The 23,805-nt window shown below is 29.6% G+C and overlaps 1 protein-coding gene across 1 annotated transcript in view; it reads right to left on the reverse strand.

Moving 5' to 3' along the window:
- The window catches only part of LOC107437251 (P protein-like), a 78,620-nt gene that overhangs the window by 3,738 nt on the left and 51,077 nt on the right, over window positions 1-23,805 (reverse strand). Inside the window, exons 12-18 of the mRNA XM_016049183.4 lie at window positions 19,979-20,132; window positions 15,939-15,987; window positions 15,748-15,853; window positions 11,987-12,114; window positions 10,168-10,332; window positions 8,524-8,611; window positions 3,415-3,508 (exon numbers count right to left, since the gene is read on the reverse strand). Coding sequence (XP_015904669.2) covers window positions 3,415-3,508; window positions 8,524-8,611; window positions 10,168-10,332; window positions 11,987-12,114; window positions 15,748-15,853; window positions 15,939-15,987; window positions 19,979-20,132 — 784 coding nt within the window. The remainder of the gene's footprint in view (window positions 1-3,414; window positions 3,509-8,523; window positions 8,612-10,167; window positions 10,333-11,986; window positions 12,115-15,747; window positions 15,854-15,938; window positions 15,988-19,978; window positions 20,133-23,805) is intronic.

Raw genomic sequence — 23,805 nt, forward strand, 5'->3', positions numbered from 1 at the left:
AAAGGAAAATATATTGACACCAAAATATTTTTATTTTGTATAGAAACTTTAATGGATATAACAACTTCCATCTCATAATATTACTAAATATCAGAATTACATTGGATTATTAAATGTTTTTTGATAATTTGAAATGTAAACGAGCGTCTCTTGTCTGAAAGTAAATTTTCATTCCTGCAGAAGCTTCTTTCAACGTCTACTGATGTTATAGGTGTGTACTTGAAAAAGACGGTCTCACTTACTGACAATTCTTCTTCAATTTGAAAAGATTTTGCTTCACCTGTTATTATCCTATAGATTTTCTTCATTGTTTAGAAGCCAGTGTAATAATGAAAATTGATAAAAAATAATAAAAATTGGAAAAATTAACAAAAAACTTAAAAAAATGCATTAAAATGCAAAATACGCCCAAAAATTTAAAGAAAAATGCTCTATAAATCTAAAAAAATGCTCTAAAAGACCAAAATGTCCAAAAATGCAAAAAATGCAAAAAAATTCAAATGTCATCAAAATCCGCGCCTTACTGATAAACATCATAAACATATTATTACTGATAATTTAAAAAATATAGAAAACTTATAACTTACAAATTTAATAATAAAAGGCACAAAACTTAGGACCATTTACCATATATACCATTTACCATCTAAAATACTTTCTTAATAAACGCAATATTTTTTGCTTACAGACATCAAATAGATGATTTTCACCTTTAGATATGTTAGCAGAATGGAAATGGGCTGTTATTATTACTTTAAAAAAAATTTGCTTCCAATAATAAGGAAAATTTAAATAACAATAACAATTCAACACATTTTTCTAAAATTGATCGATTAATTAAGCAACTACAAAAAATTTTATAACTACCCCCATAGGCAAAGCTAACAATAGTTATGTTTTCTAATGTAAAAAATTCTATGTTGAACTTTTAAATAAGGAATTAAAAAATAGTAAACATTTTGAGCTTAGTAATTTAGATAATAATATTATCATTGTAAGAAACCTTAGATTTATGTAAGTGGCTAAAAATTAAAATTAGCAACATACAATTTCCTTACTTATTTCATAATATTCCTATCAAATTTATAACAATCACAAGTAGGTTTAATATTTACCTAACTAAACTTGGCACCATTTTCTCTAACTACATAAATAAAATTTTTCTATATTGTTAAAGGCAGTTTTTCTTGGATTATCACTAGAAATCAACCGATTTTAGAATTTATTTAACAAAATAAAATTAATTCCCTTGCGACTTTTGACTTCCAGGATCTTTCCAATAGCATTTTCCTTTTGAAACTAAAAGATGTTCTCTTGAGTTATTATTACGATTTTAAAAATATCCTTAACTGCGATTTTGATTATTGGGAACTTTTTACTAATTTTTGTTTCTTTAATACTTATCTTCACAAAAGAAAACATACTTTTATTCAAATTGATGGAATACCACCAGAATCTAATTTTTCATCTCTATTATAGCTAATTTATTTTTAAACTATTACGAAAAAAATTATGTTCTTAATATTAAGTTTGTTTCTAGATTTATTGATGAGTAACTATCTTTAATTTTCCAGATTATACAATTTTGTTGAATAATATTTACCCCGAGGAATTAATCTTGCTACGTAATCATGATTATAATGTCAATTAAAAAAATTTTGATATAGGTATTAGAAGAGGAAAACATATCTGCCTTGTTGATTTATACGATAAAAGAAATTATTTTAGTTTAATAGAAATAAACTAATTAGTTGGAAATCTAGTGCTTCTAAAAACATTTATTTGAATACCATTTTTAATCAAATGAATAGAATTAAGAGAATGTGTATTAATGTTTATTTATCCAAAAAACAAATAACCAAATTCTTTCAAAATTTGATAAAATATTCAATGGATACCCAACTCATGTAATTAAGTTCTAGATAAAGTCATTGAGTTAATTGTTAGATAATTATTAATAAATTTACTAAAAACTTCTTTGTTAGTCATATTTTTACCATGTACAAATCCAATTCGGGCAAATCAGTGGCAAAAGGGGCAAATCATGTTTCTTCTTTTTAAAAAAATGTTAGTTTTCTGAAATCATTGAAACTGTATAATTAAATATCAACCTCATCAATTATAAACTTTAAATTATCCAGTGCAATATTATTACATTGCGCACATTCATTTTTGGGCAATCCAAGGTAACTAACAAACCAAACGCGCTTCAATACTGCAGTAAGAAAGTGCTATAAGAGATTCCCCTCTATTTACGCTTCTAACCTCTATTAGCTCTTCTGATTTCATATTTTGTAAACTGGTAATCATATTATGAAAATATTTCAAATCATTCTTGAAAGATTTCGGTAGGTGTAAGTTCACTTGAATTCACTTCACTACTCTGGAGTAAGAAATTAAGAGAATTTGCAAACTTGGCTGATTATCTCTAGAACTACAGGATCGATTCTCATGAAATACACTGATACAATACAAATTAAATAACCATTCAACAATTGTAATACACACTCATGATCGTGCGCAACATTCATTGGAGTCGGAAGGCATGAAACAGCGGTTGCAGAATAACCACACAAAAAAATTGGTTAATATGGACCCCTCTAACAGATATACAGGCCTTGCAGTGGTTTTACATTCAGTACAGTTCTTTTCATGAAATTCAATAAAATATGCAAATTATCTTCATTTATTTCACCAGTGTATTTCGTTTTGTGTTTTGTTCTATATTTTCGTTACATTTTAATTTGTTTTCTGTTTAATATGTTTTATTTCGTATATATTTTTAACTTAATGTGTTCTATTTTCGTTTCAATTTTTTTGAGTGCTCCTCACACTATTGCATTGAAATATTTTGCTTCATACTGATACAAAATTAGAAAGCACTCCTTTTTGCGGATATAATCGTGTGAGCTGATGAAGAGATTATATGTTTTTATTATTTTGTTTTCCGGCATTTTAATATTTTTTTTATTCAAATTTCATTCTTAAATATTTTTAAAAATATTTTACTTTCATAATTATTTTTTCTTCTCTTTTCATTTATCTTTGTTATTTTCCATGTTTTCTCTATATTTTTAATTTAGCTCATTGATTCAGCCTAAATTTTTATTTTGACCCTGGGATACTATCATTCTTTTTATCTACTTTGTTATTTGCCTGTTTGATCTTCCTAACTTTTTCTTTGGTACTTATACATATCACAAGTTTTTTTTTCTTTACAGAATAAAAGATTAAGAACTATTGTTTTACAAAACCATAAAATTTATATTAGTGCATGTGGGGAAATTCAATGAATTGTTTATAAATCAGATTTTTTCAGAATGCATGCATTTAATTTTTTTATAAAGGTTTTTTTGAAAAAAAAAAGAATGCTCATCTAGATGAATAACAGTTCTGAACTATTAGAATACCCACCTGAAAAAATCGTAAAATGAAAACCTGTAGCCGTGCTGTTCCGCCACTCCGGCTGTCACCAAATTTGCAGAAGCACCAATCAGAGTCCCGTTTCCTTAAATAAAATATACACAAATGAAATTAATTTATTTTTAAAATTGTTCTTGGGTAAAAATTGAATGAAAAGAAATCGAAACCTCAACGATAGGAACTGTCAAAATAACATGTTGGAAAATTCTGATAACAGACGAATTAAAATTTGTTTTTACCTTAAAATAAATGTCTTGAATATTTTGACTGCTTAAATGCCGAATTAAGAAAGGGTAAATCAAATTTGATAAATTCACTACTAATGAGCATCTAAAGACAATAAAATAAAATAAGTGTGTTCTTAACGATGTTCCATTTTTGGAACATTGATGTTTGACAGGGAGTCTTTTTTACTGACTGTGGTCGCTTCAACGGTTCGGTATCTTCTCTCAAAACAAAACGGTATCGATTTGGAAGCCCATAAAGATGTAAAATATATTTTTGGGAAGCATATTAATTGCTTTTTTAAAGCATAAAAGTATTGTATACTGACAATAAAATCTACATATTTTTCAGAAATAGTTTTTAAAGCACGCAAAGACAAGCACAATTCATGCTTTCACGATAATTTTTCAAAATTGTTTCCTTCTTTTTCAATTCTGTTGGCTCATCAAATTTTACTTCCTTATTCGATTTATAATTTGGTTTTCTCTCTTTCGTTTTTATTTGCAATTGACTTGATTTTCTGCTTCATCATCTCCAATGTTACTTTCAACTATAATAACAGGCTCTGAGTTATTTTCATCTGTATACATTAGAACTCCTGGCTGACAAATATTTATCCAAATGATAATATTTACCAAAACTGTATCAGGAAATAAACTCCTTCAAATCCTCTGTTAGACATGGGATGAGAGGAAAACACTTTGATCCAATCGGTAACAGCAAAATTTATCAGAAGAGTAAAATAAATAAGAAAGGAAAAACTATTAATAGCAGGAATCTATTCAATATCATTGTTGGAAAAAATTGAGAAACCTATTTAATGTTAAATTTTAACTCATCCATTGTCAAATAACGCAAACGAAGTACATCGCACCCCTAAAAGCAATCACTTTATCAGAAATTTATTTTTTTCAATAGTTAAAAAAGAGATATATTTCCAATAGTTAGAATAGCAAAAGAGAGAGTGAGAGATGAAAGAGTGAATTGCTTTCTCATTATTATGTCACTATCACTGCATTTTTAGTCACCAGAAAAATTTATGTTTAGTTGAAATGAATAACATTTATCCCCTTTTTTTCATTCAAATATCTCTGGAATAAGTGCCATAATATCAACCGATTGAAACACACGCAGCATAACTCGCAATCTAAAAATAGTCTTAAAAATGCCAATGTTTCAAGAATGGAACATTTGGTTTTAAACTAATATTTTGACTTTAAAATTTTGAAATAAAATTTTGCATTCAACAAACAGAGGGATATATTGGCCCTTTAAAAGTTTATTACAAATTACATCAAATTTGTAAAATTCATGAAAAGCTATAAAATTACTTAAAAAAATTAAATTAAATAATTAAAAGTTATAAAACTACTTCATAGTGTAAGATTTAAATAAATGAAAAATAATAATTTGGGACTTAAATTGCGAATTATAAATTCTAACTCCATTTTCGTTCATGAAAATGTTTAATTTACGAGGAAATTCTTTCACCAAATTTATTATGTATCTTTTGAAGCTGAAGTAAAAAAATGTTAATAATATTTTGTGCTTTCATATTAAATACTCTGAAATGACTAAGGACATTTGAATCCAGACATTTGTCTTATCTGAAAAAATTTCAGTGGCAGTGCGAAATGACAAAAACTATCACACGCTCCATTTGCAATAAATCATGAAATAAAATAAATAAAATAAAGCATTTTTACTATTACGTTATATTTCAGAATACAGATTAATTGAATAATAAATAAGCTTAACATTTTTATATGCACGATGCGGAAAACCACTTTTGCAAACAGCCCTTGAAAATAAAAATTACATTATTTATAAAAACTTTGATATTCTCAAACATTTATTACATTTAAAGGAAAAGAATACTTACAAATAAATAATGTCAAATAATGTTCTTTTCCGTGCATTCATTAAAACACCCCTCAAAAGACGGTCAGTTATGACGAAATGATACTTAACGTGAGGGAAAAAAATAAAAAAACATGCTTCCAAAACTATAATTCAGAAAACCTTTTAAAGAGTGATGAAGCATAGGGACAAATTATTCAATACGAGTGATCAGCCTCCAAAATAATTGACATTATTCGGTATAATTATATAGCATAAATAAATATTATTTTTTTTGTTCACATGCCGCCTACAAAGCAATTGTCTATGAAAAAATATAATTGCTCTCATTGGCTGGAATTTTTAATGTCAATGAAAAATTTCAAGAAGTTTAAGATATTCGATTCAAAAAACCTTTTGAGCAGTTTTATGGCGGATAAATATGTCACTATTTGAGTCTAGTGAGCTTTGTTATGTGACGAAATACATGTATCCTATACTATGTAAAAAAAATTAAAAATTAAACTGTACCACTTCCTTATGCAATATTTAAAAATTTGTAAAAGATATTGACACTCTATTAATATTTTCTCAACAGATATTCCACTTTATTGAGATGTTGCGATGTAACTGAAAGGCAGTGGACAAACAGAATGTTTCAAAGGAAATTAAACACCTCTTCGTTTCTTCTTACGTGAAAACTTTCAAAACAATGGTTATTATAGATTTAGTTGCGTGTTCGCAGCTTTAATAATCTATAATAGTTTGCTGCGTATGTCTCTCTCTTATAACTCCAAGAACTTCAATGATAGAGTTATGGTAGCAGGAACTGCATTTTCCCAGCCTTCAGAAGTGCCATGTGCAAGTAAGTCACGTCTTTAAATTGGCATATTTTTTTGAAACTATTTCTGCTTGTGGTAATAAAGTACAACGTCCAACGTGAATCTTGGTACAACCTTATCTATCGATCAACTTTTGAAGTATTTTTTCCCTCACACAAACAAATTTTCTTTGCTCCACGTATATTCGGACAAAGAATCAGGTCATTCTGACCAGTGGTGATTTTTCTTTTACTCCCTTTTGAAAGAGCAACTATAAATATAAGCACCATGTACAGGGTAGGTCAAAATGAATGTCTCAATTTCATAGGTGGTCCAGTAAAATCAGACTTTTCTTAGGAAAAATCAATACCCAAAACAATATTTGACAATAGCTTTGTTAATTTCGCATAAATTATATCAGAAAACTCTCCTGCTCTCTCGTATACATTTCCCATTTTTTTTAGGGAAATGTGGGTGATTTGAGAGAAAGAATTGAATTTCTTCTAAGCAAGCAAGTGAGGTACTGTTTCCGAAGTACACAATTTTTCTGAAACTGATTAAGACCAATCTTTACGCGATCGGAGAAACAGTTTATAAGCAATAAGGGTTTTGTGTACAAAAATTATAAATTTGTACTCATTTACGCATCTGATGTTGCCATACAAGCAAATGAGGCAGTGTTTTCTTACGCTAAATCGAATGAGACTAGACAAAAGTCAATAGAACAAATAACTCAAAAGTTGCAAAGGCTCTTCTGTATAAAATGTACTTCTTTTGATAAGTATTAACGTATTTATTTACTTTGCATTGCTGTACAAGGACTATCTGAATTAATGTGAAGTTTCTGGTGAAATTTTTTTACGCTGAATTGAATGAGCCAATTCTCGAGATGATCAGAAGAAGAATAATGAGTGTTTTATGTACAATTTTGTACTTGCAATTATTTACACACTCTACATTGCTGTATAGACAAGTGAAGTATTGTTTCCTGCTTATTTTTTCTCAATTGATTGAAAGAGACAAGACACGATTAGAATGAGCTAATATTTAAAAATTTGAAATGATTTATTTTTTGTATGATTTATTTTTTGTATTATTTTGAATGGTAGTTGCTATGAGGAAAACTCTTATCATTTCAAAACTATATTCTGTGAGATCGAATTTTATTTCATTCAATTCAGTGTAAATTAATCGGAAAATACACCTCACATGTTCAGGTCGCCTTGACATAGAAAGGTAAAAAGTGTACTAACTTGTGCCAAAAATAGTACTTTTTATAATAGATAACGCTTGCAACTTTTGAACTGTACTTTCTATTGGCTTGTGTATAGTTTCATTTGCTTTAGCGTAAAAAATACAACAGAGCAAATGTCTCACTTGCTCTGTTCATAGATTGCAATATCAGATATGTAAATAGGTGCAAGTATAAATTTGTATATAAAACCCTTATAACTTCTAAACTATTAGTTTGATTATCTCGAACTTGTTCTCAATCTATTCAGTGTGAAAAAATGCAATGGAAACAGTGCCTTCGCAGCCTGTTTAGAAAAATTCAAATGTCCCCCTCAGCTCACTCCATTTTCCTTCAAAAAGGGTAAGCTTATAAAGGAGAGAAAATGAGTTTTCAGGGAGCATTTATAATAACCTGACAAAGCTTTCTGCGAAAAAAATCTTGAGTGTTAATTTCTAACATAGAAATATCCTTTTTTAAATATAAAATTACTGGACTAAGGTGATATTTCTCAATATGTCACAAATGTTTTCATTAAAATATACGTATAAACAGGGGAAATGTAAGCAAGTTTTGAATAGTTGACGTCTAACTGACATCAGCATTATTTCAAAAACAAAATGACCAGAAAAATAATAACACGTTTGTTATTAAGGCCTTGACTCGGCGATCCCCAAATCTCATATCATGTCAGGTTCCCCTCATGTCCAATGACATGATTGATTTAACAGCCCGTCTGCTATCGCCATTATCTTGATGTAAGCCTCATAACGAATCATTTGAAGAAATCAAAACTTGCTCATAAAACCTTTGCATGCATCTTTAATGAAATAATTTTTAAGTATTTGCGTAGTACATCTTTTACACGAGTCCAATGGCATGACTGATTTCATCAAGCATCCCATCTTCGAAGAAGATGGGGCTTTTATTTTGACTTAATCTCTATTGGGAAGAAAAGGGAAAAAAGAAAGAATTAAAACTAACCTCCGAAGCAAGCTCCCAGTGCCAAGGATAGAACAAGAGGAAAAAGTGGAAGTTTCTCATTGCTTGAAATGTCACAAATCACTTGCACCTTCACACAAGAAGAGAAGAACAACACAATTCATAAAAACTTCTTTCAAAGAAAGTAATTTTTGTTTTTAATCAAGAAACGTTCGACTCTTTTAGTCTAACATTTTTATTTTGTGTAGCAAGGGTTACAAAAAGGGATTACTACGACTTAGGTCATCTGTACGGAAATATATGTCCCAAAATGTTGTTGGAAATCAAAATTTAAATTATTCAGCGTCATTATCAAATTTCTAAAAAAGATTGCTTGTGTCCGTGACATCGGAAACAAATCATCCTAAACTGTTTAAAACGTTTCTGCTCCACAGTGATAGATTAGCATACGCACGCCAATGTGTTATTGGGCAATCAGACCCAATTGAATCATCTAACTTTATTATATATAGCGATAAGTAATAGAGAAAAACAATTTATGAATTATGAACTTTTGATGTTTATTATTCTTCTCTTAGAGAGTAATGAATTTAGATACTGCCGTAGTATTTGAACCAATTTATAATTTAGGCGTGGTGAAAGTTTAACCTAAATATTAATACCTATTTAATCAATTTTTAAGATATTTTTATTTTATAACAGTCATTGAACAACAGATCGAATTTTCAGTTTACGGCAACCAATGTTCAGCTCCGTAGCCTTGTAATTTTAAACCCCTTCCAGAAGACAAGACAACTCCTGTATTAAGTATTGGTAGAAATTTTATCTTCGTGAAGGACTTTTTGATGGAACTAACCCGCATTTGCGCTATATGGTAGGAAAACCACAAAAACTTTCAGTGATTAGCCTGACGGCTAGGGGACTCTAACCTAAGATTTATCTATTACAGAGGATATTTTTCGACAGCTGTGTGTACTGAAATCATTTCGGATCCAGTTTTTAAAATTTTATTTTATAAGTGTCATTGAACAGCTGACCCAATTTCGGGTTTACGACTATTAGTGTGTTCAATTCTGTAGCCTCGTAATTTTGTACCCAATCCAGAAGAAAAGGGAACTCTTGGATCAAGTATTGGGAGAAATTTGCCTTCCTGGTGGACTTTTTGATGGAACTTACCCGTATTTGCGGTACATGGTGAGAAAAACCATGAAAATCTCCCACGGCTAGCCTGATGGCTAGGGAATTCGAATCCATGATCCGCCAACCCCTGAGGATATTTTAGTGATCAGTGCGAACTGGGTACGTAATTCGCCTCGCTGGGATTCAAATCCGGTTCACCTCATTGGAAGGCAAATGCCCCTGAGCCACCAAAGCTCAATTTTTAGTGCAGTGGAAATTTTTGTTTTTAAAATATATGTGTAACGTAACTCCTAGAAGGAGATTAGTTTGTTTATTCCCTCTGGAATGCTTCAACTACATTAAAAATTATTTAAATAACTCATTAAATGAAAGTATTGGCAGATAGAGTAATATCCAAGGCTAACGGCATCGTGACATAAGTTTGTGTCGTTGACAGGAAGACCTCTAGTCTTATTAAAATAAATAACTTTCATAATAATAATGCAAATTAGTCATAAGGATAAAATGATTCTATAAGTTGATACACAAATAATTGCTGTGTCTTACCATGACCGTGGTGAAGGGAATGTTGTCGATGAGACTGGACGAGAGAGCGGATGTCCAAAGGATAATAACGATAGCCACCAGGAGCCTGTGTTCTGAATCCACAGAATTGATGATATCCTGAGTAGTGCTCACAATGTAATACACAAGTTCTAACCTCGAAAGAGCCTGAAAAACAAACATCAACTTTAAACTAATTCGTGTTTTTATAGTCTCACTCTTTGTGTTTTGTTAATCGGCATCAATGTCATTTTAAAAGGATAAATTGACCTGACATGGAAGCTAAATTTTATAGTTTCAGTTATCTTAGAGCAGCTATTTTTCTCCTTATTATTAACACTAACATTAAACATCGTTAACTATAAACATTTATTAATTTCTGGATAAATATGACCAACCATTTTGTCCGATTCTTGCTGTTTAAATTTGAAACAAAAATGGCATTTTTACAAACTTTGCTTTTACGAGCACGAAAATATTCGAAATATTTTCTTTTTAGATTGATATTTTTTTTTTAAAAATAGCTGTATACGGAAAGATTTGGTTTATGAAAGCTGAATCAGTGTGATCTAATTTTTTAAACGTTTGGAATTCATCTTTACTTGCAGGATGTTCTTAAATTTCCATTATTCGTAAACTTATATTACTAAAACGACAGATTTTAAAACAGTATGTTATATTGAGAGTTGAAAGTGTTTTTAATACAGCGTGGAAAAATTATTTTTGAACTAACATTTACAATAAATGCTCAAAATAATAGATTTCTTAAAGGAGGAAAAACTGATTCTATTAGTGCATATTTTTGCAAACACAATTTGAAATGCATTGGTGTGGTGGTTTTCACGTGATAAATTCATTGGGAAATATTTTGCAATAATATTGTTTCAAGAATTCTGCATGGAAAAGTATAAAAGAGAATAAAAACGCTTTATGTAATTCAATAATAATGCCTAAGGATTCCTAGATATCATATTGAAGCGCACGTCCATTATTTCGATGCAATGTCTTATTGGGACCCATAATCATCGCTCATTAACAATGCAAAAAATTGATTGGAAAAGCTCACACAGAGCAATGCCGTATTTTAACCTGACTACCCATTCAAATTTTTATCAAAAAGTTATGCGCTATAAGGATAATCTAGAAAAAAAAGCCTTCATTAAAAAAGTTTAAAAAATAAATAGAATGTAAAATTTTAAAAACCTATTATCAACAAATAAAATAGCGTTGTCTTTTTTTCACTCATAAACATTGCTTTTGCAATAGATTATCACACATGCACGTCTTATAACTTGATGATCACAATTAGATACGTTACTTAGTCACTCGTGACCTTCTGCAATCTCTAATACACACCTGATTACAAATTTATTTGAAAATTTCTTATTACTAAAAATCACGTTTTTCTTCATCTCATTTGATTCATTCCTTAGCTTTTTAAATAGATGCACCGAGGGAAGACTGCGTTTTTTTTAAAAGATACAAGCTTATTTTGCATGGTAGTTGTGTTTCATGTTGAAATATACAAAAAATCTACGAGAGAGAAAAAAAGCTATTAGTATAAGAGGCATAAACTAATATGAAATTCAAAAAACAACGCTAAAAGAGAACGTCAAAAAACTGATAAAATAAAAGTGTATTTTTGAAGAGAAACAAATTGTTACAATTCTGTACAGAAATGCAAATCTTTAAAAATCTCGACTTTGAATTTTTGTTGCTAGAGTTCATCTTTCTATTGCACGCAACCTATAAACCTGTTACACACTCATTCAAAAAATGTCAGTGCATTAAAAACATACAATTAACACTTCCAAATGATTACCTCCATGACTATGAAGAGGGCGGCGAAGAAAACCAGAGTGGACCACTCAACTCTTCCCAGAATACTCTCCAGTTCCTCAAAGTCACCCAACACTAACAAAAATATGGCACCAAGTATGGCGATCCAGCCTACAAAACATCATTTCATAAAAGAGAGAAATGTATTTATTTGAAGCCTTAGAAACACGTTTTAACTTGTCATAATTCATTTCTTACTCCGCTTTAAATAATAAAAATGAACTGCTTTCTAAGAAACAGTTCTCATTTTTAGTTTAGAAGGATGAAAAGTAGTGCGCATTGTTTAAACGGCAACATTGAAAACTTTTTAAAAGAAATCAAAATATATTTTGTACTGCTCTCCTTTATCGACTAGTGGGTCAGTCTTTCAAGTAAATAGTCTGCTTCGAACTCATAGGCTGAAATTATTCTTTTGAATGTACTTAGATGGGTGTGTGTAAAAAGTAGCTGTTAGGTCTTATTCCTAATGAGTACATTAAAAATAGAGTTTAAATGGGGTATCCAATCAAAAATCTCAGTCTGCGAACAACTCCTAAGTACCCTCCTTATAGTGCGGGACATAGGTTTCACAGCCTCGCGTATGACGTAGGAAGAAACTTACATACTGCTATATAGACAAGTGAGGTATTGTCTCGATGTCAATTTATATGCTGAATGAAATGAGATTAATAACGAAACAATAAGAAAAATATTCAGAATTTGCGAAGTGCTTTTTATGTATAAAAATTATTTTTTTTAATTGTACTTATAAATATTTTTAACATATCTTTCCAATCTAGACAAATCAGGCTCTTTATTATTCGCAGGCAGTAACTCACTTCCGTCTCATTCTGAGTCACTCAACTCTTTTCTGTCTACTATGAAGAGGATTGTTAACATTCGCTGTAGCTTAAAACATTTCTTCTTTTTTTTTACGTCCTGTTTTTTTGTGCTATCTTTACTTTTTCTTTATACAAAATCTTTCTTAATTCTGTTAAAAATTATTAAACTAAGTTTTAAGCATTATTATTCCGATACTAACCAGCTTGGTCACCTTTCAAAATTATCTTGTACAACATATAAACTTCAATGGTACAAAAACCAAATGCACAGCACAACTGTATTTAAATATTATTCAATCCCTTCTCCAATCCTAACGGCATAATTGGTTTTAAACAATATACATTAACCAAATTTTTTCACTGTCTAGAAGTTGTCCGTGCGGAAGTACTTTGATTTCAATTTTTAATTATTCTAGCAATAGTTATTATGTAATAATTATAAAAATTAGCAATTGAATTTTAGTATTCATTTAAAATCTGTCATTAAATCAAAATCACACAAACGTGCAATCACACAAAAGTATGAGTTCGAAATATTTCAGCAGAAGTATTAAAATTATTTCTGTCTCTGTCGCGAGATGAGATAGAAAACTCATCTTAATACTCCACTACGTGCTGTTTAAATATATATATATATATATATATTTATGGAGATATGGACATTTTTATTACAAAAGCAATTTTTTTGTTTTACTTGTTTGCTTAAAAAATATACAATAAAATTAAACAGAATTTTTAGAGCAATTTAAAATTAATTAAAAAAATTNATATATATATATATATAAACAAGGGAAAAATTACAGAACAATGAAACAAGGGGAAAAAAAGAAAAATAATAATAAAAATAACAAGAAACCGAACAAAAAAAATTCCGAAGAAAAGGACAAAAATTTTTAAAACAATCCGGAAAATAAAAGATGTAATCTTTTCATCAGCTCGCACGATTATATTCTCAAAAAAATGGGCTTTCTAATATTGCATCAATACAGCCAAAGCAAAAATATATCAATACAATAGTATGAGGAGTACTCAAAAAATTTTACAGAAAAATTACAATAAATAAAATAAAAAACAATAAGTAAAAATATCACGTAAAAACAGAAAATAAAATATAAAGAAAGAAACAGAATAAAACATGAAATGAAATCTATAAAGCGAGTAGCGAATTCAAATGAACTTACATGAACGGGAAATTTTTCAAATTTTTCAATATACAGTCGAACCTCGATTTCACGAATTTTTCGATATCTCGAAGAAAAAAAAATTCCCTTCAAATTTCCTATAACCTTTCCTATTTTTTTAACTCAATGTTAAAAAAAACTTGATTTCACGAATTTTTTTTTCTAATCCCTCGATAACTTGAATTTTTTTCCTCCATAAATAGTGTAGATTTTTCTTCTGAAAATGAAAAACTATTCCAAAAAGAATAAAAAAATTTAAGAATATAAAACCAATTCTCAAAATGATAAACTTTTTTTTAAAAAATGTACATAAAGACGTCAGTGGCATGGAATGATGTGTCTTTCTCTACGATAATGAATGACTTCAAGAAGGCTGGAAAGGTCACGAAAGTAGTCAAACAATAAATATCGTTAATTCTGATGAAAACTACACCGAAAACGATTGGGACAGATTGACCGGACTCATGAAACTTGACGACATGGAATTTCATAGCTATGCGAAGATAGCCCCCGAAAATGAGGAAAATAAAAAATTCAAACTGCANGCTCAAACGAAAGCTTCTTGTGAACTATCAGAAGAAGAGGACGAGGAAATCGAAGACTTACTCCCCCCCCCCTCGCGAATGTTACTAACTAACAAGCACTTTTTGCAGTGGACACTGTAAGGAGATTTATTGACAGGCAGCCAAATATGTCACAGGAGACATTTAAAGCTATAGTCCACTTTGAAAGTGTTACAGACAAATTTCCTTACACATCTCTAAAGCAAACAACAATTGAATCTTTTTTTAAAAGAAAGTGCAAAAAGTGTTTTTAGAATAAATATGGAATAGTAAATAAGGTATTTAAAGAGCATTTTCCTTTATTCTACCATCGATAACATGCGATTTTCAATAATTCGAATTTTCGGTATCTCGAGTTTTTTCTCCTCTTCCTTCAAGTTCGAGATATCGAGGTTTGACTGAATATATATAAAAATCTATAAAATATTTCTAAAATATTTTTTTTTCTTATTTAATTTTTCATTTCAGAAATACATCACTAAAAACATCGTCTTTAGACTCTGAATGCAACATGAGGTTGTAGATCTTTTTCAGAGATCGTCAAAAAGAGCTCTCCAAATAAGAACCTCACGCAAATATTTTGAATACATTTAACGTACTTATTTGTTTTGTTCATATTTTTTGCTTTGATATTTTTCTTGTTTCCTTATTAGATCTTTTCCAAATTTGGTGCAGAGGTTTTACCTACTTTGTCAAGAGAGGTTTTGATGGCGTCGCCTAAAGGTTTTCACAACACAAAGTCTATGGAAAAAATTCCGTGCCTCACAAAAGTGGTCATAAATAGAGGGGGGTCGCTACATAAAAAAATTTTTAAACTAAACACTTAACTTAAAATTTATTTTTTAACACTGCTTAAATTATTGCTTAAGGCAATCTAAGAAAATATTATGTTACCAATAGATAGAGGTTTAGGGTGCCACATGAGAAATATGTATACATACATAGATTATGACCTCAAAATGCTAATATTATACACGTATTTTAAAAAAAAATAGTGTTAATTGTGTCTAAATGAATTGAAGAACTTATTCTATGAAGAATTCAGTTACGGAAAAATCATAGAGCTGTATGATTTAAAGCTGGACATTTTCAAAAGGTTCTCTTGACATCATTACACACTGAAAATAGAGAGAAAATTCAGAAAAAGCAGCATTTAAAAAAAAAGAACTTAAATCGTACCTAAACTTAGATTAAGTTGTGGAAAACTTTCCAAGAAGAAAAGGATAATAACTATCCCAATAACGATCAGGGATTTTATGAGAAGCACAGAATCCTTAATCTTCAGCTAGAAAAATATAATAAATGAATAAAAAAAACTCATTTTTATACAGAATTGAAAGTATAAATAAGGATGCCTCTCCATAACTTACCGTATTTGTTAATTCTACTAAACTCGCTCTATAATCTGCCTCCGATATTCTGTTCGAAATGGAAAGAAAAAAGTGAGTTACTCAAAACGGCATTATTTTGTGGAAAAAAATGCAATTTATAATTCAATAAATATTTCTTAGTGATTCTGCTTTTCATTTCTGCAAACTTCCACAAGTAATTGAGAAAAAGTATCTGCAATTAGTGAATAGAGAGATTTTACATTGAGTTTCTCTTTCATTCATCGTAACACTCACCTTATTTTCTATACCTTAGAGACACTGAGATATGAAGTTTTTGCTCATGTACTGTCAAGCTCAAATAGCGTTGCCGTTAAATGCTTTGCAAAATCTCTCAATTATTATTCTCAACACGCTTGTAATAAAGGATGAAGGTTGTATGGTGAGAGCAACCCAACTGATCTTTAATATATATATGTATATATATATATTATTGAAAGCATGGAAAAAAAAGCAACATAATTGTTTCATTTATTATATCTAGTTTCAATCAGTAATATTTCTTTCCCTGCAAGTTTATACCCATTCAACATGCCATTATTCAAACTCACTATTTCATAAGTTTTAGAATTTCTGTACATCTAGAGAATTTTATTTCAAAAATGACAAGCATTTGCGATTTGTAGCTTTGAGTCAGAGATTTAAAATTACGCTATTGTTAGTATTGTTATTACAGTTTCAACTAATGAAAACTGGTTTTAATGAAGGCTAAAAAGTACTTTTTAGCATATAACATAAAACAAAGGCATGTATCTAAAATCAACCTTATGTATGATACTAAACTATATTTCGAAAAAATCTAGATTGCGGAATTGTCACGTTATAATTTTATCAGAGAAAAAGTACCGTAAATACCGTAATAGGTGATTGGATGACGGCTTCGTGTTGTTTCGAACAATAAGACTGCAGAGAGAATGAATCATACAGTGTGTTTGTGAAAATTAAAAAAAATTTCTTTTCCCCCGTCTCCATCCCTCCAACAGTTCAGTTCGGCCTCTTGAGAAACAGACTTATCTAATGACACAGATGTTGTCCCATCCTCACATGATTTTTTATTTTGGGCAACATCGATCTCGATGCATTGCCTGACACTCACGGAAACACCAATAGTGAGCGATTTGAAGACAAAGTGGTTCCAAACCATAAAACTACAATGACGAAATACCATTCGATAAAAACTTTCTAGTCTAACATGTGGCCTTATTTAAAAACGACGGATGGAGTCAGACTGAGGATTCTTTGTCATCTTATGAAGTCTTTACAGTGTAATATGATGCTCTTATAATTGCTGGAAAGTGTCTGTTACATCCGTTTACAAGAGCCCTGACAGTAACCATGTGACATCACAAAAAGCACCTAATTTTTCACCTCCGATTCTCTTAGCCTGCTTTCAGGCAAGCACTGTTGGGCTAACATCTCATTCTACGCGTAAATGGAAACAATCTTGCGACTCCTACGAAGATCAATTTAACTATTCTCTCGTCAAATTTACACTATTCCGTAGATTAAGAACCCTATTTTGCAAGGATAGGCTAAAATTAACCACGTGACGCAAAGAACCAGTCACCATGCACGTGTATTCCACCCAAAGTTATCTTCGCTTGACAATGCTTTTTGCCTGAAAGCAGGTTAGGAGAATCGTAGGTGAAAAATTAGGATTTCGCATTAGTTTGTCTATGTAAAGAACTCCCCTAGGTATTCGTCGGAATCCTTGGCGGTGTATCCGTGTTGGAATCCGTGGGGGTATAACAGCTTCAAGTAGGAGTGTTTAAGACAAGTCTTGGCTCGGGTCAGCGAGAGAATCTTTTTCTGCTGTTCATTGTGTTAGAGTGAAGAAAAATGATCAGAAACATTGTTTAGAGCTTCGATTCCTTTTTTTTTTTTTTTATCCTTTCACTTTTTCGAGAGTCTCCATTTCGAGAAATTTATTTCAAAAACATATGGGAGTTTTTTCAATATCATTTCTGATTTTCATTGCGATTGTACGTCTAAATATTAAAAATATTATTCCATCGTTATTATTTAACATGCTGAAATTATTGTTCTTATTAATAACGGTCGATAAATGGGAGATGAAATTTCTTAATATTGTTTAAAAGCAGCTCGAATAGTTCGATGTACGCATTTTATTAATGCATAACTCATCTGTAAAGTTCCTATACATTGTAAAACGATTTTTAAGGAACACAGAAACAGTAAAAATAAATTTGCAAATAGAAATAGTAATGAAAATGTAACTAAAAAAAGCTTTGATAGCTTCAGCTGGTTTGATGGGTGTGGATAAAAAAATTTTTTTTGATAGTTTTAGATTTCATCCTTGTTGTGGTAACTTGTTTTTCGCTATAGAAAAAAAATAAATGGGAAAATAAAACACGATGCAATTTATTACCTATTTATTTTATTTATTATTTATTTATTATTTATATACTTATTTATTTACATATTTATGATTAAAAAAACTATAAATAAAATAAAAACTCGACCCCCCCCCCCAAAAAAAATGAATTCTTTAAAGGAAAGAAAAAAGTAGAGAAAATGTAGTTGTTATCGTATATATTAGCTAAATAAGTTATTAATACAAAATATTATCGATTAAATTATCTGCACATGAGAATACACATCAACTACATAAACAAAGAGTTATAAAAAATTCTAATGGATCGGTTAAATCATTGAAATTTTCTCCTGCATAAATAACATTAACTATTTCTATCTTGAACAAAATTTTTATCATCTTTTAAAATTAAATTTAATAAGTTTTAACTTCTCACTTTTACCAGAAAATTCAAGTAATAAAAAAAAACTGCTTTTTAAAAATGGTAAATTCTAAAATTAAAGCATCTGAAAATCAATGAATATTCATAGTAAATAGAGAGAAACTAGCGTGAAATTAAAATACATATAAAATAACATATAAAAAAAACTCTACAATACCCTTAATATCAGAATGTGTTCAATGTTTTCTCTTTTTGTGTGCTTGCGCAACCGATTGCATAAAATGCATCATTTTAAATCCATGCAAATCTTAAAAATGTTCTCAAATCAGATTAAATAAGTCAACTGCTGACAGCTGAGTCAGCCAATCTGGTAAACTTCATATCCCCGAAGCTCCCCTCTCTGAAATGCGCGATTCTTGTTTTGATGGCGGCCTTAAACTTTGTGGGGAGTTCTTACTATAGACAAGCTATACCTGTTGTGACGCCACTCATCTGTTGCCAGGCCTCGTGTAAATCGGAAGTAAGACAACTCCAAGTCAAACTGTAATTCAGTCACGTAACGATTGGTCCCCTTACACCACGTGGTTCTGTTTCAGATTATATATTCAAATATCCGCCAAAAAGATGGAGAAATGTATATTTGCAGAAAAGGGGTGACACTAGAAATTAAATTTTGATCGAAAATGGCTACTTTAAAAGTTAAATCTTATTATTTTATCTTTTGAAGAAATTTTTTTGTGACATAATTTTATGATGCCACACTAATTTAAATCAAATTACTTTCGATTCTATTTTATTTCTAAAAAAAAAAAAAAAAATTGTAGTTATAAAATGTTTGATATGAATCAGTTACTGTTTTGATGGTTGGTTAGATTTAAAACTTGCTTCGACTCTTAAGGAAAAAGGAAGTTCCATTACTTATTTAGAGAATTACTTTTTTTAAATTAAAATCTATTTGATAGTCAATCATTAAAGTTAAAAAATACAGAAAAAAATACTAAAACATCGCAATCAACTTAACATTAGCATTGCAAAACTGTTTGACATTTAGTTCTATGGATAACAATTGAAATAATAGAAAAATATTATAATATTTTTAGAAAAAAGCTTTATATTGCTTATTAATTTTGAAAAGCAGCCGATCCACACGAAAATTTTGAAAAAAATTTAATTTTATGTGTTTTAATACAACAAAAAAATAACATAGCTATTACATCTTATATTTTGTTAAGACAGTGGATGTTAGATATTTTAATAATACTCAAAAATAAACAAATGATGGCAAAAGTAATGAACTCTTCATACTTCGGATCATTAAATTTTAATGTTTTCATCTCGAGCTTTGATTCGATGACACACATTTTTCGCTTCAGAAGGGCTCTGATAGCGTCTTCGTCTTTTGAGTAACCAGAATGCAATTTGGCCGCTTTCTTCCACAGAGTCAACTCATGCTTCATATCTGTTGGAAAAGAACTATTAAATTCCCTTTTACGTATTATGCAAATAAATTTTAACTTCCAGAGAATAATATCAATGAAAACTTATGATGTAATTGCACACAAATAGGAAAGGTGCTTCAAAATCTTTCATTCCTAAGACCTTTTCACTAACTAATGATAAGCACAAAGAGAAAATTTTTATATACTTTTTTCTACCCTACCAATGCACAGGGTGTCTTAAACGTACGGAGGAGATAAAGTACTTCAAGAAATGGGCATCGGATCTTAAACTACGTGACAGAATCGTTTTTCACAAAATACACTGAATGATATTTCACTTCAACCATTGGGAGAGAGCAACTCATGTGCATCGTTGAAGCGTGGGTACGTGCCCCTCCGCTTAATTGTTAGAAATCTCAAAAAGTTTCCAACAATATTTCAAACAAGTTTTTAAAAAAAATGAATCATCGTTGATTTAAGTTAAACTAAGTTGAAAACAAGCCAAAAACTTTTCAAAAAATAATCATTTTGCCGATATTAAACGAGTAAAAAAATTTCTCATTTTTTAAAAAAATATTAAATTCAGAGATTTATCGTAACTGTGTAATATAATTTCATCCCTCTCAAAAATTAAACACCCGGGGGAGACCATTGGGTAACTTCAGAATCTTAAACAGGAACTCCCATTTTTTTTATTGTAGATTTCAATTCTCAGAAGAATAAAAAACACTCCAGATGTTTTTCAAAAGTTTTTGTATTTGTGTTAACAGATGGTGCAATTATTGCGATATGAAAATGATGAGTCTTGATTGTAGGGTGGTTATAAAAAAATAAGTTTTTTACCCTCAAATAACAAAAGTCTTATATTTTTTCAATGTGACTCAAGGTTTTCTTATATCTCGATTTTGAGCAGCTTGTTTTTATTTGTCGATTATAGTACTAAGTTAACAGAAATGCAAAAAAAAAAACTTGTAGAGCAAAGTGAAAAGTAATTTTTTTTTCCTTGGTGAACTCTCTGCTATATAAAAACAGGGTTTTCTGCTTAAAATTTTGAAGGTTCCCTCTGCTCTATTCGCGATCGCAACGAACTATAAAGGTCGTTGTTGTATGAGACTAATACCTGCGATTTCTATATGAACAGTCATTCATTTACTCTAGAGACGTATTTAATGTAGCGTGTAGCATTGCAACGTTCCTTTTTTTTATCGTGGCTAATTAAATTTAAAAAAGAAATAAGTTTAATATCCTTTCTTATGCAAACGAAAACAAAATGGTATCTCCTTTTTTAGAGAAGGGACATCCAAAACACATCGGAAAAATATTTGCACATAAACAGAAAAAAATATGTATATTCTTATAAGAGTTAAAACCTAATGCCCGAAAAATAGTTTTACTAAAATTATCGATATAACATGAAAGGCCTATTTAAACTTTACATTCCATAGTTTTAAGAATCATATTAGTTCAAAAATTAAAATGAACAAAAAGTATACATAAGCCTCATAATTTTATGAAATTTAATTTAGTAAAAAAGGTTTTTTTGACAACAATTTTTATTAAAAAACTTCAAGTTTCAATAAAAATCATTATTTAGAAACTAAAAAAAGTAAAATAAAGAATGCTTACGATACAAAGCAAAAATGAAAAACCCAATTCTAAAAATTCCTTACATAAAAATAAACAACTTTCATGTTTTTTCTTTTTTGACTCATAATCGGGCGCAGAAAACCATTCTATAGAAAACTATCATTTAAATCAAATAAGAAAGAAATTACTTAAAAGTAAAATTTTTTATTTTATAAAAATTAACACTTACCTGCTTTATAAATCAGAAGAATTCCAAAATGATTTGTTCTTCGATTTTTGTTACCATTTTTTAGTGCTATGAAAATGCGTCTTTGGGATTTGCCAAAAATTGAACAAGATGCAATTTTATTTTTTGAGGAGCGAAATATTTTGGCCATTGTCCACCGAAATCCGATAAACTACTTTGATTTTAAATAAAGTGTTTTATTTTATGATTTGTTGCAAAAACTTTGGTGTAGATTGGTGGCACTTAAAAACCGCCAAATCTGTAGTTGCGGTGGCGTTATTACGTAAGTACCGAATTTTTATTCCATACTTTTTTGAATCATATTACTTCAAACATTAGAATATGCAAGAAGTATACATTAGCACATAATTTTATACCATTTAATTTTTCAAAACAATTATTTTAACAACAATTTTTATCAAAAAGTTATAAACTAAAAAAAGTAAAATAAAGAATTCTTAGAAAAAAAAAACGATTTTAAAAATTCCTCATATTGAAATAAAAGACTTCCATATTGTTTCTCTTTTCATTCTTATAGTTCTTAATCAGACGTAAAAAAGCATTCTGTAGAGAACTATTATCAAATAAAAAAAAAAAAATTTACAAGCTAATTTTTTATTATTAAAATCATGACACTTACCTTCTTTATAAATCCGCAGAATTCCAAATGAAATGTTCTTCGTTTGAAAGTTTTATTTTCAAATAATATGTACATAGATTATCCCTTTATTACTTTTAGATAACATACCACACATCAAAATTTTATAATTGTAAGATCTCGATATGAATTTGAATATGTAGCTTAAAAACAGAACAGCTGAATTCTAGTTGAAATTATCTATTCTTTCAAAACTAAAAAATACTTACCAAGAAAACGATAAAAAATTTATTAATCATCAGCACAAATGACACTATTTCAAGTAATTTGGATGATTCTTTATTGTTGTTTTCCGAATTATATAGATCCAAAAATATATACCGTTCTATAACAAAGAAGAATATTCTATAACAATTGCTGTTCTTGACGTTCTGAATTCACATTTATTTATTGGAATGACGAAAGCAATGTTGACTTCAGTTTAATTTGTAATGAATTGAAGACAGAAGAAATGCATTTTACCTTAATACACACATCTGTAACAGTATGCGATAGCGAAATCGGAAGTTATCAGTTGCAAGTTTGTTGATAATAGAAGTTGAAAATTATTGAGGAATTTTCTTCAAACGTTTGGCGTGTTCTGTTTCTAAGAGATTTAACAATGTTCTGGAGAGTTTTTTCAAGTTTTTCGGCTTCTTCCTTAGGGGTATTTTGCTTCTTATTTCGTGCAAAGAAAATGGCGACCGACTCTGCCAGTGATTCTGATGGAACTGAATGAAAACGGGATAAATTAATGTCTGATATTTACAGGCTCCCACTAGAGGACGTACTCGAGAGTTGCGATCGCGAATGCTCAATGGATAAGATAGAGTTTGAAGTCAATTTTTTGTTAATTTTTTTTTCCTTTATGTTTTGAGATCTTCAATCTGATGCGTCGAACTTTTTGGCAATTTTTATATATTGCAGTCATTTTTAATATTAAAATCTAAAATTGAAAAAATAGCTAGTATTATTTTGAGAAAAAATATTTTTTTAAATAAATTTAAAGTGTTATGAAATTTAAAGTAATAATTGTTATAAAAATTACAGCTTTTGGCTTAAATCATTTTCTTTGACTAAATAGAAATGTCCCTCTTTATGAGACATTCATATTATTTTGCTTAAATTTCAGCTATGTCACCTCTCTCTACCTTCTTATTTAAGCTTAATATTTTTGCAATTCGCGATCGCAACGCTTGAGTACGCCCTCTAGCGGGAGCCTGAAAATATCAGGCATTTAGTT

The sequence above is a fragment of the Parasteatoda tepidariorum genome, chromosome 3 (assembly GCF_043381705.1).
Source record: "Parasteatoda tepidariorum isolate YZ-2023 chromosome 3, CAS_Ptep_4.0, whole genome shotgun sequence".
Taxonomy (NCBI): Eukaryota; Metazoa; Arthropoda; class Arachnida; order Araneae; family Theridiidae; genus Parasteatoda; species Parasteatoda tepidariorum.